Source organism: Glycine soja, chromosome 14, assembly GCF_004193775.1.
Source record: "Glycine soja cultivar W05 chromosome 14, ASM419377v2, whole genome shotgun sequence".
Lineage (NCBI taxonomy): Eukaryota > Viridiplantae > Streptophyta > Magnoliopsida > Fabales > Fabaceae > Glycine > Glycine soja.
In genome coordinates, this window is record NC_041015.1 from 12,715,965 (window position 1) to 12,732,787 (window position 16,823).

Genomic DNA, 16,823 nt, shown 5'->3' on the forward strand with positions numbered 1-16,823 from the left:
GTTAATTGGTTAGTAGTTTGTTGCTGAAAAAACAGAAAGTAATGTGTTGAGTTGTAATTTTCAGTTTTATCTTTTCAGCCTTTGACAATGATGTATAAATACAATTGATCATTCAATAAAATAGTTAAATGAGTTTATACATTTGAAGAAAGGAATACACTTGCATAATAGAAACTCTCCCTCCTACCTCATACATTTCTCTCTTTTCCTGTAAGTGTGTGTCAAGGAACTCATATGTTCTTGACACTAACAATTTCCAGCACTCAAATCGCATAATTCATGACATAAATTGAATGCTCTATCTTCTGGTCTATTGCTAGAGAACCCTTCTTCATTAATAACTGTAATTAAATACACAGCCTACTACACTGCTCTCATGAGTATCATAATAACATATATATGAACATTTCAAAGATTTGTATTCAGAGAAACACAAACCTTATTATCCATATCTATTTTTCTGTGGGCTTATACATCTATGTTTGGACAAACTAAAACTGGGGGGAGCTAAGAAAAAAACCAGATCATGTTTTTTTACACATAATAAAAGATGGTGACACTAATTAACAAGTTGTTAATATACTAGTGATTTAGAATTTAGATTCATTAACTAAAGATTAGGATTTAATTAATCTCCGTCTTAAAAATGGAATTGAGACTAGGTACCAACTTATAGCATTGATGTTAAGTTTGAGTCTTAGATCCAATTAAATAAATTGTTGACTCAATGTTGCTAACCCAAACTTTGACTAGAGTGAACATTTCTTTTAGGGACGGTTAGGAGGAAGAAGTTTTTTTATATCCAAGAATTATAATGTCTGAGAATCATATTTTTTTAAATAAATTAAATTTATTTGATTGATATTGGAAATCTTTAAATAAGTTTTATAAAAATTAAAGAATTACTTATTTTTATGATTTTTGTATTTATCATATTATATAATTTAATAAAAAAATAATATGATATTTTTAATATAGGAAAAAATATTTTTAAAAAAATAAGATTCTTACTTCACACAGAAATTTTTTTGTTAATATAAAATAATGATATTAGTGGTGTTCGAAGTTTATTTTAATGTTAGTATAAAATAAATTGTTTTCAGTAAGATATCCTGGTCATAGGCCTAATCCAGACATGTTACATGAGGTTGTCAGGCTTCTCCTATGAGAACGCAAGTCAAACTAACAACATCTGTTGTATGGGCTATACAGGACTGAATAAAATTTAGTCAGACTTTGCCAAGATTCATCAAGGGTAATAGATAGGTAGCTGGACAAAGTCAGAGGTATGAATCTCTTATTTATTAAAAAAAAACACTGCTACGCATTCTAGAAAAAAAAAACTAAAAGAATTTGCTTTTAGAAAAAGGATGCAACATAGAATTTTTTTAGTTTTTAATGCTTTTGAAGTGGTAGCCTTTAGTCCTTTATATATTAGTTTGATTGGAAATCATTAACAAATCCAAATGAGAAATTCTTGCATATAACTTATTGTTGTTTATTTGTATCCTATGATCAAAAATAAATTCAGCACAGATCCCAACCACAGTTGATTATCACCGTAGAATAGGGCATAATTCAAATCAAATATGCTATGACTTGTCCAAAAGCCAGCCTCCTTGACCCATTTGAAATAACAATATTGAAGTTACTTTGCCTCTACTTTTGGCGTAACTTTCTCCACTCCGCATTAGATCTTAGACATGCTATAGTATGTAGCAATATGACTACAAATGAGCCATAGGCACATGTTTACTTATATCTCTTTTGTCGTATTCAGATTTACACTTCCTTGAAGCACATGGTGGTGTGATTTGTGTGGTAGTGGAAATAAGTGGTGATGTTTGAGTTATCGCTGGATGTTCTCATGTTATATGATGGATTGCAAATGGATAAATTCTTGAGTCCTTATTACTTTTATTAAATTGATTCATACTGAATAAATAAGCAAGAAGATCTTCTAAAGGGATTTTTAGTTAAATTAGGCTTAGTAAACACAATATTACAAAAGAGATAATTTTAAGAGAAACCTAATACTTAATTATCCCATTATACTTTAATTTAACTATATACCTCCAACCATATCAGTAAACACTTATATGAAAATCAATTTTGAAAACTTGAAAATTGATTTTCATGTCCTACAATTGATCATCAAATTTTTTTTTTGAATAATTGATTATACATTTTGATAATCGATCTATACATTTTGAAAAGAAACTATTTTAATTAAATAAATTATTTTATTTATTTTTTTGTCAAACATTTGATTCCAAACCAGCGTGAGCACAAACAAAAGAGTTAAACAATCTCGAAAGTTATTAATTATCCATCAAATGTAAAGGAATTATTTGCTAGCTAGGTATCACAACAATTGTTTCGGCAATGCAAGCCAACCATGTACCTAACTGCCATATTCAAGGCTCGATCAACATCCATAGTGTCTTGCAACCATGCAATATGCAGAAAGTCATGTGTTTCATTACATATATACTATATAACAGACAACATGCATTGCTCACAATTTCAATTCATCCCTGATGACGGCTGAGACAAATGCATCTTACAGTGCAGTAATGCACAGAGAAAAACGATGGCCAAGAAGAAACGGAATAGAAAAAATAACAGAAGGCACATTGAATGGTACATGTAATGATTGATGTCTGACGTTAAGGGCCTCGTTCTCAAATCCCATATTGCATTTGTCACACTCCACTTCCATGTACAAGTAAACAGCTACCTCTTTTTCTTTGTACCTAACTGCCATCAGTTTCCCAAATCCTTGTATTTTCCCACACCGAACACGTCCTCGTACAAGTAAACAGCTACCTCTTTTTTTTTTTTCTTTGTACCTAACTGCCATTAGTTTCAACCACTCATGTATTTTCCCACTCATGTGTTTATCTTTTCCCTTAAGAGAGGAGGAAAACATATTGATTGACCCACTATTCAAGGCTCGATCAACACATCCACGGTGTCTTGCAAACATGCAATATGCAGGAAGTCACGTGTTTCATTACATATATACTACATAATAGACAACATGGATTGCTCACATCTTCAATTCATCCCTGATGTGTTTCAACCACTCATGAGCTGGCTCATCTTTTCCTTTGTGTCAAACTCATTAGATTCAATCACTCATGAGGTTTTATATTGATGGTTACTAATTTATATTAAAAAGAAATAAAAGTATAACAATAGCTTCTCGAGACTCCTTGAATAGAGAGGAGGGAATGTAAGTGATTTTAACAGAGGAGAGAAAGGAGATTTTAATTAAATACTTTATTTAGTTAATAAGGAAAGGAAAGAAATTTTAAAAAATTATTTATTTTCTTATTTTTATAATTTTAAATTTTAAAACTTAAATAATAATGAGTTTTAATCCAGAGTATTATTGATGTTTTGATATTTTAATATTTCATACATTATCAATAATTTTCATTTCTTTTTATCTTTCTTTCTATCACATTATATTATCTATCATACCTATATCTATCTCTCTCACATTAGGTGTTTATTAACATTTGTGTGTCAAAATATATTTTTCCTTTATACTATTAAAATGTTTAGAATATTAATTTTTCTATGTTATGAAGTTTTCCAATATTAAAAGAGAACAATAAAATTAATAATATTTTTTTTCCACTCCCTCCCTTGTATTTCTTTCTCCTCTCCTTTTAAAAACTAAACCTAATTACAAAATTTCATAAAATTCCTTCCACTTCCTCCTTTTCATTTCCTTCCAAAAAAATTAATATCTACTCTAGATAAGATCTTAGGCAAGAAAAATTAGCTTTGTGTTTCCTCTGGTTGACTCTCTTAGGCAACAATTTCGATACATCCAAATATCCAAGATTTTCAATAGACAAACATGAGAATATCTCAACGATATCAATTGGCCAGTAAAATATCTCTTAATATAGAGATCTAAAAGTAAAAATGCACAAAAGAGTGTTTATCTTTTCCCTTAAGAGCGGAGGAAAACATATTGATTGACCCACTATTCAAGGCTCGATCAACACATCCACAGTGTCTTGCGACCATGCAAAATGTAGAAAGTCACGTGTTCCATTACATATATACTATATAACAGACAACATGCATTGCTCACAGTTTCAATTCATCCCTGATGTGTTTCAACCACTCATGAGCTGGCTCATCTTCTCCTTTGTGCCAAAATGATAGCAATTCAGGGGTGCAGTCAGAAGTCAATCAACAGGAGGTGCATATATTAAGAAGCAGGCCCAAAAGAAACAGCAATACATCAGCCTGAAGGATTTTATTTGAGATTTTGCTGAGTATGCATTCGAATCTTCCTTCCCAGCACTAGAATCTATTAGAACAAAGGAGAATGTGGATGAAAGTTTGAAAAAAAAGAAAGGAAAAATAAAGAAGAAAAAAAGGCTTCAAGTCCCACATCGCTCAGGATAAACACTTGAATAGTGTTTCACTCCCTATATATAGAGAGCTTCTTTCTTCATTTTTCTTTGCCCCAATTGAGAAGCATTTCCTCAACTTTTCTTTCTCCCTCTCATATTTCAGCCGATGCATTTTCGGCAAACTTCTCCCTCTTTCTTTCTGTCGCTCTATAAATTTTGGTTGGCTATAAGAGTGACTTTTTAAGTCAAAATTTCGGTTGGCTATAAGAGTGACTTTTTAAGTCATATTTTTGGTTGGCTATAAGAGCGACTTTTTAAGTCATAATTTCGATTGGCTATAAGAGTGACTTTTTAAGTCATAATTTCGATTGGCTATAAGAGTGACTTTTTAAGTCATATTTTCGGTTGGCTATAATAGTGACTTTTCAAGTCATAATTTCAGTTGACTATAAAAGTGACTTTTTAAGTCATATTTTCGGTTGGCTATAATAGTGACTTTTCAAGTCATACTTTTCGGTTGGCTATTAGAGTGACTTTTCAAGTCATATTTTCGGTTGGCTGATAGAATGACTTTTCAAGTCATACAAGAGGGTGTAATTCTAGAAAAGGTTCCCTCAGTGCAGTGGGAATCTTATACAGTGATCTGGGCTGTTTTATCCTGGGGACGTCGTGGTTGATAGTCTGCTTGCACAATTTTTGGCAGTGCCACGAAACGTCTTAAAGAAAGCGACATTGTCCGCGACTCAGCCAGTAATTTTTTCAGTTTGCCATAAACTATTGTTACAACAATTTTAAGACGGTTTCGGTTCTGCTATGGCTACCGTAGATATTACTGGCTCGAATAGCAATGACCTCAACAAACCTTTTAGGTTTGAAGGGTATCATTTCAAACGTTGGCAACAAAAGATGATGCTTTCTTTAACTATGAGAAAAGTTGCCTATGTTTTGAACACTGATATTCCAGTGGTACCTGAGGATGCTGAGATGGAAGTGAAGGATAAAATGACTATGGAACTAGCTCTTTGGAATGAAAATGATTACCTATGCAAGAATTTCATTCTGAATGGGTTAGCTAATGATCTCTATTATTACTATAGTCCATATAAGTCTGCCAAATTAGTTTGGCTAGCTCTGGAAAAGAAGTATGATACTGAGGAAGCTGGGACTAAAAAATATGTTGTTAGCCGCTACCTCAAGTATCAAATGACTGATGATAAATCAGTAGAGTCTCAATCCCATGAGATACAGAAAATTGCTCAAGAGTCATACATAGCTGTGATAACTGAGATCAATATGATTGGAGGATCAGATGGATGGTGGGTAGACACTGGCGCCTCCCGCTATGTCTGCTATGATCGTGCTATGTTTAAAACATACACGAATAAGAAAGTGTTGTTGGGTGATTCCCACATCTCTACGGTTACTGGAACTAGAGATGTTGAACTGAAGTTTACCTCTGGAAAGATGTGATGCATACTCCAGAGATGAGAAAGAATCTGGTATCTGATTTTCTTTTAAATTAAGGAATAGTGGGGGTACTTCATCCAGTTATCTTCTTGCTATTAGTAGTGAAAATCTTGCACAACCAGAATCAGATATAGAGCCTCGAAGAGGTAAGAGAGCAAGAATTGCTAAAGAGTATGGGCTCGATTATATGACCTATACATTAGAGGAGGATCCATCAAACCTCCAAGAAGCTTTGTCTTCTTTGGATGCTGACTTGTGGCAAGAAGCCATTAATAATGAGATGGATTCTTTAGAATCTAACAAGAGCTAGCATTTAGTAGACTTGCCTCCTGGCTGCAAACCAATTAGATGTGAAATCATTGTTGTGTAACAACTTTGATATGAAAGACCTCGGAGAAGCAAGTGTAATCCTTGGTATTAAGATTACTAGGTCAAAAGAGGAAATTTCTCTGGATCAATCTCACTACATTGAGAAGATCTTAAAGAAATATGATTACTTTGACTGTAAACCTACTAGTACACCATATGATCCAAGTGTAAAACTGTTTAAGAACACTTGTGAAGGTATACGACAAACTGAGTACACAAGTATCATTGGCAGCCATAGGCATGCCACTGATTGTACTAGATCCAACATAGCCTAGTTGTGGGATTATTATGCAGGTTTATCAGTAGACCTAGTATGGAGCACTAGCACGCTATTGAAAGGGTAATGAGGTACCTTAAAAGAACCATAAGCCTTGGATTACATTATAAAAGGTTTCCCGTTGTACTTGAAGGATACAGCGATGCAGATTGGAACACTCTTTCAGATGATTCCAAAGCAACCAACAGCTATATATTTAGCATAGCTGGTGGGGCTATTTCTTGGAAGTAAAAGAAATAGACTATCTTAGCTCAGTCCACTATGGAATTTGAGATGATAGCACTAGCAACTGCTAGTGAGGAAACAAGTTTGCTGAGAAGCTTACTTGCAAAGATTCCATTATGGGAAAGACCGATACCAGCTGTGTTGATCCATTGCGATAGTACCGCGGCTATTGAAAAAAAATTGAGAACCGTTATTACGATGGTAAGAAACGACAGATACGTCGTAAGCACAACACTATTAGAGAATTACTCTCAATAGGAACTGTTATAGTGGATCACGTACGCACTGATGATAATTTAGCAGATCCTTTGACAAAAGGATTAGCTAGAGAGAAAGTCCATTACACTTCTAAAAGAATGGGACTATTGCCCTTACTGCGATGATCATTCATGCTGGTAACCTGACCTAAATGACTAGAGATCCCAAGAACTAGGTTCAATGGGTAATAACAAGTTATGAAGTGATATGAGATGAACATGTTGTTATAAGTGAAAACAACATGATTCCTGAAGTAACAAGAGGATGAGTTATGAAAAAAAAAATCGTAATTCTTAATGAGATCTATACTCTATGTTGAGTGGAGTACCTAGGCTACAGGAGTACTCTTGATAGACTCACTTATGTGAATGTTGAAGTGGGGGCCGCTTCATATGAAATTTTGGGCAAAAATTTCTAGAGCGTTCACTATACCAGAATAGACGTGCATGGCCTTTAACGCATGGGCTTTATAGAATACACCTATGAAAAGGTTGTGTGTGGTTTGATGTCGGAGATAGAGTTCAAGACTTCGAGTCACTCTAGTAAAATCTGAATCTTACTCACTATGCAAAGGTTCAAGTTGTATGACACCTTTGTTTATGCACAATTTTATGAAATCTTCGAAAATCTTCTTTTCAAATTTCTAGTGGGGGATTGTTAGAACAAAGGAGAATGTGGATGAAAGTTTGAAAAAAAAGAAAGGAAAAAAAAAGAAGAAAAAAAGGCTTCAAGTCCCACATCGCTCAGGATAAACACTTGAATAGTGTTTCACTCCCTATATATAGAGAGCTCCTTTCTTCATTTTTCTTTGTCCCAATTGAGAAGCATTTCCTCAACTTTTCTTTCTCCCTATCATATTTCAGTCGATGCATTTTCGGCAAACTTCTCCCTCTTTCTTTCTGTCGCTCTATAAATTTCGGTTGGCTATAAGAGTGACTTTTTAAGTCAAAATTTCGGTTGGCTATAATAGTGACTTTTTAAGTCATATTTTTGGTTGGCTATAAGAGCGACTTTTTAAGTCATAATTTTGGTTGGCTATAAGAGTGACTTTTTAAGTCATATTTTCGGTTGGCTATAATAGTGACTTTTCAAGTCATAATTTCGGTTGGCTATAAGAGTGACTTTTTAAGTCATATTTTCGGTTGGCTATAATAGTAACTTTTCAAGTCATACTTTTCGGTTGTCTATTAGAGTGACTTTTCAAGTCATATTTTTGGGTGGCTTTAGAGTGACTTTTCAAGTCATACAAGAGGGTGTAATTCTAGAAAAGGTTCCCTCAGTGCACTCGGGAATCTTATACAGTGATCTGGGCTGTTTTATCCTGGGGACGTCGTGGTTGATAGTCTGTTTGCACAATTTTTGGCAGTGCCACGAAACGTCTTAAAGAAAGCGACATTGTCCGCGACTCAGCCAGTAATTTTTTTGGTTTGCCATAAACTATTGTTACAACAGAATCTGCCATGCCTTAGCATGTCTCCCCTTTTGCCTTGATGGTGTAATTTTGTTAGGTTTATGCTAGCACAAAAAGACAAAGTTAGTTATCTTTTAGGCATTATAAAAAATCAATCCATGTAATAAGGATGGGCAACGAAAATTACTCTGAGTTTTCTTCCTCTATTTCTTCTTTATCTCTTCTTCTCTGGAGATCACTGGTCCTCTAAACCAGGCTGTGCTATCACAAATTCATTAGATTCAATCACTCACGCCCATCCTATATATATAATACATCTTCACTCTTTGCATCCTCACCCTAAACCAAACCAAATCAACCCTTTGATTTCAGTTTACTTACTATTTAGAGATCAACAAAGAAAGGAATGGACATTAGTCTTGGAAAAAAGGTATATTCAAAATTACACTAAGTTAAGTTCCTTATCTAGCAAAATGATATGCATGAATTGATGTTGTTGAGTTGACTCTACATTAAACCAGGTTGGAGCAGAGTTTATGGGCACGTTCTTTCTCATGTTTGCGGCAATAGGCACTGCAATTGAGAAGGAAAAGTCACATGGACCAGAAACTGTGATGGGATGTGCAACAACTAGTGGACTTGCTGTGATGATCATCATATGCTCCATAGGCCACATCTCCGGGGCTCATCTCAACCCCGTTGTCACCATCTCCTTTGCTGCATTAAAGCACATCCCGTGGAAGGATGTAATTCAAAATTAATTTTGAATTACATCCTTCCACGGGATGTGCTTTAATGCAGCAAAGGAGATGGTGACAACGGGGTTGAGATGAGCCCCGGAGATGTGGCCTATGGAGCATATGATGATCATCACAGCAAGTCCACTAGTTGTTGCACATCCCATCACAGTTTCTGGTCCATGTGACTTTTCCTTCTCAATTGCAGTGCCTATTGCCGCAAACATGAGAAAGAACGTGCCCATAAACTCTGCTCCAACCTGGTTTAATGTAGAGTCAACTCAACAACATCAATTCATGCATATCATTTTGCTAGATAAGGAACTTAACTTAGTGTAATTTTGAATATACCTTTTTTCCAAGACTAATGTCCATTCCTTTCTTTGTTGATCTCTAAATAGTAAGTAAACTGAAATCAAAGGGTTGATTTGGTTTGGTTTAGGGTGAGGATGCAAAGAGTGAAGATGTATTATATATATAGGATGGGCGTGAGTGATTGAATCTAATGAATTTGTGATAGCACAGCCTGGTTTAGAGGACCAGTGATCTCCAGAGAAGAAGAGATAAAGAAGAAATAGAGGAAGAAAACTCATAGTAATTTTCGTTGCCGAGTTTGTCTTTTTGTGCTTGTATAAACCTAACAGAATTACACCATCAAGGCAAAAGGGGAGACATGCTAAGGCATGGCAGATTCTAGTGCTGGGAAGGAAGATTCAAATGCATACTCAGCAAAATCTCAAAAATCCTTCAGGCTGATGTATTGTTGTTTCTTTTGGGCCTACTTCTTACTATATGCCCCTCCTGTTGATTGACTTCTGACTGCACCCCTGAATTGCTATCATTTTGGCACAAAGGAGAAGATGAGCCAGCTCATGAGTGGTTGAAGCAGATCAGGGATGAATTGAAACTGTGAGCAATGCATGTTGTATGTTGTATAGTATATATGTAATGGAACACGTAGCTTTTTGCATGGTCGCAAGACACTGTGGATGTGTTGATCGAGCCTTGAATAGTGGGTCAATCAATATGTTTTCCTCCTCTCTTAAGGGAAAAGATAAACACTCTTTTGTGGGCTTTTACTTTTAGATCTCTATATTAAGAGATATTTTACTGGACAATTGATATTGCTGAGATATTCCCATGTTTGTCTATTGAAAATATTGGATATTTGGATGTATCGAAATTGTTGCCTAAGAGAGTCAATCAGAAGAAACAAAATAAAGCTAATTTTTCTTGCCTAAGATCTTATCTAGAGTAGATATTAATTTTGTTGGAAGGAAATGAAAAGGAGGAAGTGGAAGGAATTTTATGAAATTTTGTAATTAGGTTTAGTTTTTAAAAGGAGAGGAGAAAGAAATACAAGGGAGGGAGTGGGAAAAAATATTATTAATTTTATTGTTCTGTTTTAATATTGGAAAACTTCATAACATAGAAAAATTAATATTCAAAACATTTTAATAGTATAAAGGAAAAATATATTTTGACACACAAATGTTAATAAACACCTAATATGAGAGAGATAGATATAGGTATGATAGATAATATAATGTGATAGAAAGAAATATAAAAAGAAATGAAAATTATTGATAATGTATGAAATATTAAAATATCAAAACATCAATAATACTCTGGATTATAACTCATTATTATTTAAGTTTTAAAATTTAAAATTATAAAAATAAGAAAATATATAATTTTTTAAAATTTCTTTCCTTTCCTTATTAACTAAATAAAGTATTTAATTAAAATCTTCTTTCTCTCCTCTGTTGAAATCACTCACATTCCCTCCTCTCTATTCAAGGAGTCTCCAGAAGCCATTGTTTTACTTTTATTTCTTTTTAATATAAATTAGTAACCATCTATATAAAACCTCATGAGTGATTGAATCTAATGAGTTTGGCACAAAGGAAAAGATGAGCCAGCTCATGAGTGGTTGAAACACATCAGGGATGAATTGAAGATGTGAGCAATGCATGTTGTCTGTTATGTAGTATATATGTAATGAAACACGTGACTTTCTGCATACTGCATGTTTGCAAGACACCGTGGATGTGTTGATCGAGCCTTGAATAATGGGTCAATCAATATTTTTTCCTCCTCTCTTAAGGGTAAAGATGAACACATGAGTGAGAAAATAGATGAGTGGTTGAAACTGATGGCAGTTAGGTACAAAGAAAAAAAGAGGTAGATGTTTACTTGTACGAGGACGTGTTCGGTGTGGGAAAATACACGGGTTTGGGAAATTGATGGCAGCTAGGTACAAAGAAAAAGAGGTAGTTGTTTACTTGTACGTGGAAGTGGCATGTGAGTATTTTACTCTACTAACCACTACTTTCTTCATCTGATAATTAAGTAACTAAGCCGAATCAGTTGAAGTATGTGAAAACGATGTTATGAGATCGACAAAGCTTAATTAATTACGTCAAACAAGTCTTAATTTGAAGGAGATAGGTGATACTATAAACTCTGACGAACGTTTTGGTCTATTTCTAGGTTTTTATATGCTTTTGTGTCATATCAGATGATAAGTTTTGTTCGATTAATACATGATTTCAATTTTAAAAGGACACAAGTCAACGACAATACATAGGAGGCCCTCATGCCCTGCCACCTAGATCCACGAAGCTCATGATATTCATGCATGCACCAAAAATAGACCATAAAGAAAACGGAGCATTCATTTAAAGAAAACAAGTTATAAATAAAATTATTTTTAAAAATTTGTTTGTTTTTTTATAATTTTTTTAATTTCTAGAATATTAATTTTTTTTCCTATATTTTATATCTTTATTCAATTATTATCTTTCTAAAGTAATGAAATAGATTGAGAGATAAGGAAAATATAATTTTAGAATGATAGTGTAATTAATAAACTTTTTTAAAAAAACGTGAATTAATTAAAAAGATTTTAGGCATGCACGTAGGGAGTAAGTTTCCGTAGTTGAGCCAAAAATTGGTTCTCATTGCTGATGAAATATGCAAGAGTCTACCTACCCAGACAAGAGGAGGGCGGTACGTACCACTTGAATAAAAAAAATCCAAAAATGGTTATGATTGTCGTATATTTAACGAGGGTTATTAATGGAAAATAAATCTCTGCATATTTTTGTTCGTTAATTTGTGATATTAAACATGAACATACAGTTTGGTGTGTTTATGAGCTAAACAACAAAAGGAATTTTTATACGAACAGGAAATCAAAAGGCTGGTTTCGAGGACCAGAGACCTCCACAACAAGGGAAAGGTAAAGGAAATTGATATTTCATTGATTATCTGCTTGGTTAGTACATGTTTATTTATAGTATTCCTTTGTAACAGAATTTGTAATCTTTTGTCTAAGGAATATTAATTTGTTATGCTTGCCTCCCACGATCCGACAAGCACCAAGCAAGAAAATACTAAGGATGTATTGTTGAATTTCCCATCTCACCCTTCAGACAAAGTCCATAAGGTAAGCGGGTTTCTTTACTACTCTCTTGGGCTTCTCTCCTATTTGCACCTGTGCTCACTACTAGAAAACAGGCTTTTGGTTCTTTGACCCATTCTACATCGGTTATGAAGTGTCATCATAAGAGACGATGTTGAAAGTCTCGCGCCCTTCGATGTAGAATAGTGAACATTCTACATCGGTTGTTAGCAAAAACTGATGTAGAAAGTAACACATTCTACATCGATTATTAACGACGACCCGATGTAGAATGTCGATTTTTCTTAACCATTCTACATCGGTTGTGGCTATAACCGATGTAAAATACCTTCCTTTCTACATCGTTTGCTGCCTAACCCGTAATAGTATACTATATCTTTCTACATCGGTTGTTCTGATAACGGATGTAGAATGATGACCTTCTACATCATGTCTTTGTGCGCCGTAGTAGTTTACTATACCATTCTACATCGGTTTTTGCCAATAACCGATGTAGAATGGATACTTTCTACATCGTTTGTTGAGACAACCGTCGTAGATGTCATAGCATTCTACATCGGTTTTTGTTTATAACCGATGTAGAATTATTAATTTTTTTTGTATGCTTTCTGTAGGTCATTGAAAAGATTCTATTACTGCTTCATATTTTAAGCACCAATTCTTTATCAACTTTTTAAACAACTACTTACTCAGCTAATCATTCACTTAAAATTTGGTCATTTTAAGACTTCATCTTACTTTATTTTTCTGTAGACTCTTCAATATGATTACTGTACAATAAAAAAAAATAATAACAGTGATTGCATACAAAGACTAGTCAAAGTAAAGGAAAAAAGAAACAAAAGCTAATCTTCACCTGTTTCAATATGCTTATAACCTATAGCTGTAAATGTTTTTGCTGCTTTAACAATTTCCTTCTGGAAGTCCTGGATCAGAAGATAGTTTTATGCACATCAATAAACAGAACCAGCATGAGAAGACAAATCATTTAAGATAAATTTCTTTCACGAATGTTATATGACAACTACTACAACTGTGGTTCAGAAAGGCTGCACAGTCATGTTTAAGTTAACCCCACCCCCGGGTTAATTTATACATTCCCCATCTCTCACTACATCACTTAGGTAAAGCTGATAAATAAACCTTCCATATGTATTCCAAGAGATATAATGTTAAATGTAGGATATCAATGTTTGGGGGTAACAACGGCGGCAACAAGATAATCCGCACCCCTTCTTTTCCAAAACCCCTTTACAAACTGCCAGATCCAAACTTAACATGAAATGGATTTAAAAGTTGTTGCAAAAATAGGTAAGAAAAATGTGAGTCCATAAATCTGACAAGCACAATAATGCCACTCACCATGCATGAACATTGAATAGACTAAAAAAAATGTGAGTCCATAAATCTAACAAGCACAATAATGCCACTCACCATGCATGAACATTGAATAGACTTCCCTAATAAGCACATAACATTCTATTTTTAGTCAATATGAAGTAGGAAATTCCTTGAAGCTCAAATTAAGGCAAAGCTCTTGCGTTTAATTCTCCCAAGTGCAAAAAAGATCTAAAAGAGCTTTTGTTTTTGAATTTTAAGTATACTCATGGATCATCAACACATGTTAAAAATACAAAAATATCAAGTTTTTATTTTTAAAAAATATTGTATCAAAAGTATAAAAGTTATTTAATTAAAAAAAATTAGAAGAGAAATTGTATTGGTACAAAAATTTCGTGATAAATGTTATGCAATAAAGAAAGATGAAAAGAGAGAATATAAAACAAGATGATTGACGTGATAAGAAAAAAGATACTCAGAGGTCCCTCTCATTAAATTGAATCATTGGGCTTGACTTCCTAACAGGCATTTATGTATGTTGAGCCTACTCACTCACTCCTCTTGTTAGCCCAATTAAACTTCACAGTGGACAAATTTAAAATTAAAAAATCTTTGACCATTACTTCATCCAATAGAATCACAAGATACTCTGTTGGCAAAAGACGTGAATGTCCAGAACCTCCAGTGGGAGTTCGGAGGTAGCAACCAGTGAGGAAAATCTCTCTCCCTCGCTTCAGAATTCCATTCTGCAGTCCTGTCAAGTCATAGAATCTGCTGGACAAAATACAATACTTGTATTTTATGCAGATAGTTGAAATAAATGTAAGTCATTGGAAACTTTAAAATCTTTACCATAAGAAAAGTTGATTCGATGAACAATTAAATGCACATGCATTACAAAGAGAACTTTACAGCATGCGCGTTTTGCGGTGAGCCTGATGCGTTGAAGAAAACCCTGGGGCATGAAAGGCTCACACCAGTCATAGTTGCCATTCTCTGATTCTTCTCTGCTCTTGGGTTCTGCTTCTGTTTCTGTAGAGGGGGGTTTATGATGAGATCTAAGGAGTAGCTGTGGCTGGGGAGGATTTCTGTACACATATTTCTTATCCGTTTGCAACCAATTGTTGTCTACCAAGTACAGTATAAGATATATTTTTCTCAGAAATTATCTTTTTAATAATAATAATAATAAAAAACACAGAGAGATAAATTATTGGTGTACTATTGGAGGAATCAAGGTTATTTATATTCAGGATCTTTCTACGGTAAGTCGGTAACTAATTTTTTTTAATCCCTATAGCAACTCGAATGTTCTGTCCAACTATCTGAGTTATATCTTTCATATTCCAGTAAGTAAAGTGATGATAATACTATGTCGTGAGAAATAATTATATTAATAATAATAATAATATATTTATAAGAGAAAAAAAATTATACTTACAATGCATAAATATTATATTTTATATTGTATATATTTTTAACTTTTAAGAATAAAAAACGTACAGTAAAAAGTTTACAACAATTTAGATATGTTTAATTAAATGAATTAGATTTTCTTGTATTTTTTTATGTCTTCTGAATGTTCTGATGTTATCAAAATTAATAGAATCAAATCCTAATCCAAATTAACAATAAGAAATTTCCATAGAAAGAATATTTACTTTTCCCTATCCTGTATTCGAAATTTTTTGTCCTGACATTTGCAAACTTTGTAATCTAGATAAGCCCATTTTGTTCCTTTTATTCGTGTTCAGCTATTTTTTTCATGTATTTTACTATGCATCAAATTACAAAATTGAGTTTGACCTTGATTGATTTAATACAATTACCTGCGGTGTAGATAAACATCTATGATATTGGAACTCCAATAATCCCCTAATGTAAGCATGTGGATGTTTGTGCCTGCACATGATAAGCGTCAATCATTACAAAGCCAAAATAAAAACAGCCTTATCCAACTAAATAGGATTAGTTACATGAATCAAAGGATCTAGGAGCAAGTCTTTTTTTCCAGATTTCTCCTAAAGACCTAACCCAAATTACTTTCTACTGCACTTAATATGGGGTAACACGTCAAAACTGATGCTTATTTGTAAATAATGTCTTGATCTCCACCTCTCATCTCGCCCAAGCATTTTATAATTATAACCAACCAAATAATAGTGTAGCTAAATAGAGAATCAAGAATGCAGAAGTTGAATTTAGCTTATGGAGAAACCAAATGCATTTTAAATATTTTCTTCTCTTACAAGCGTTTATGGATGAGTTTATTCAAACAAGGCCTAAATCAAGCGCATGTGAAATTTCACATTCATTCCCCGTACTAAACCGTATTCAGGAAGAAGAAAAAATGCTTTAATTCCAAATTACCTGGGAGCACAAATGCATCAATAATAACAGCTTCTAGAACACTGTTCAAGGACAGGAAGTTCTTCGCGTATATGGAATCAATAGTAACACGAGTATTTTTAATGCTGGTGGAAAAAAGAGAGACTCAATTTTTAATGCTTACCTATTTTTAATTGGCTCACAAGAAAATATATAATATATTACCTAATACTGTATTACTATGACAGGGATTAAAAAAAATTAAAGCTATTACGAAACACATCAAACAGAACAAAATGGTCACCTTCCAATTGCAAAGGCTTTATTACCAAATAGTGAATTACTACTTACTTCTTTTCTTCTTTTTTTTCAAAATAGTTCTTAAATTAGATAAATTATCTAAGTCATACAGGTGCTAATTTTTTATATTAAATTTCAAACTAATATTAGTAATATATATCAACATAAGTCACAATCCACTTTGTAACTTTTTTAACCCGTGGTTCACGTGATGACATTGATAAAGATCAATAAAACTCATTTGACTTGAGGTTGAGGATAACTATTAGTAATAATCATATTATTAAAATTTTAAGATATA

At 33.5% G+C, this 16,823-nt stretch overlaps 1 protein-coding gene across 6 annotated transcripts in view; it reads right to left on the reverse strand.

Annotated features, from left to right (window-relative positions):
- LOC114385174 overlaps positions 1-16,340 on the reverse strand; it is a 39,907-nt gene extending 23,567 nt beyond the window's left edge. For 3 of the 6 annotated variants that reach the window (XR_003660851.1, XR_003660852.1, XM_028345179.1), the window contains exons 1-3: positions 14,807-15,007; positions 14,518-14,685; positions 13,410-13,479 (exon numbers count right to left, since the gene is read on the reverse strand). Coding sequence is in view for 3 of the 6 variants with exons in the window: in XM_028345179.1 (XP_028200980.1) it covers positions 13,410-13,479; positions 14,518-14,685; positions 14,807-14,992 (424 nt within the window). In the remaining 3 variants the exon portion in view is untranslated. Of the gene's footprint in view, positions 1-2,223; positions 4,337-13,409; positions 13,480-14,517; positions 14,686-14,792; positions 15,008-15,723; positions 15,797-16,264 lie in introns of those variants that run through there. The other 3 variants (XM_028345178.1, XM_028345180.1, XM_028345177.1) reach the window with 3 other exon arrangements.
- Between the last annotated feature and the right edge of the window lie 483 nt (positions 16,341-16,823).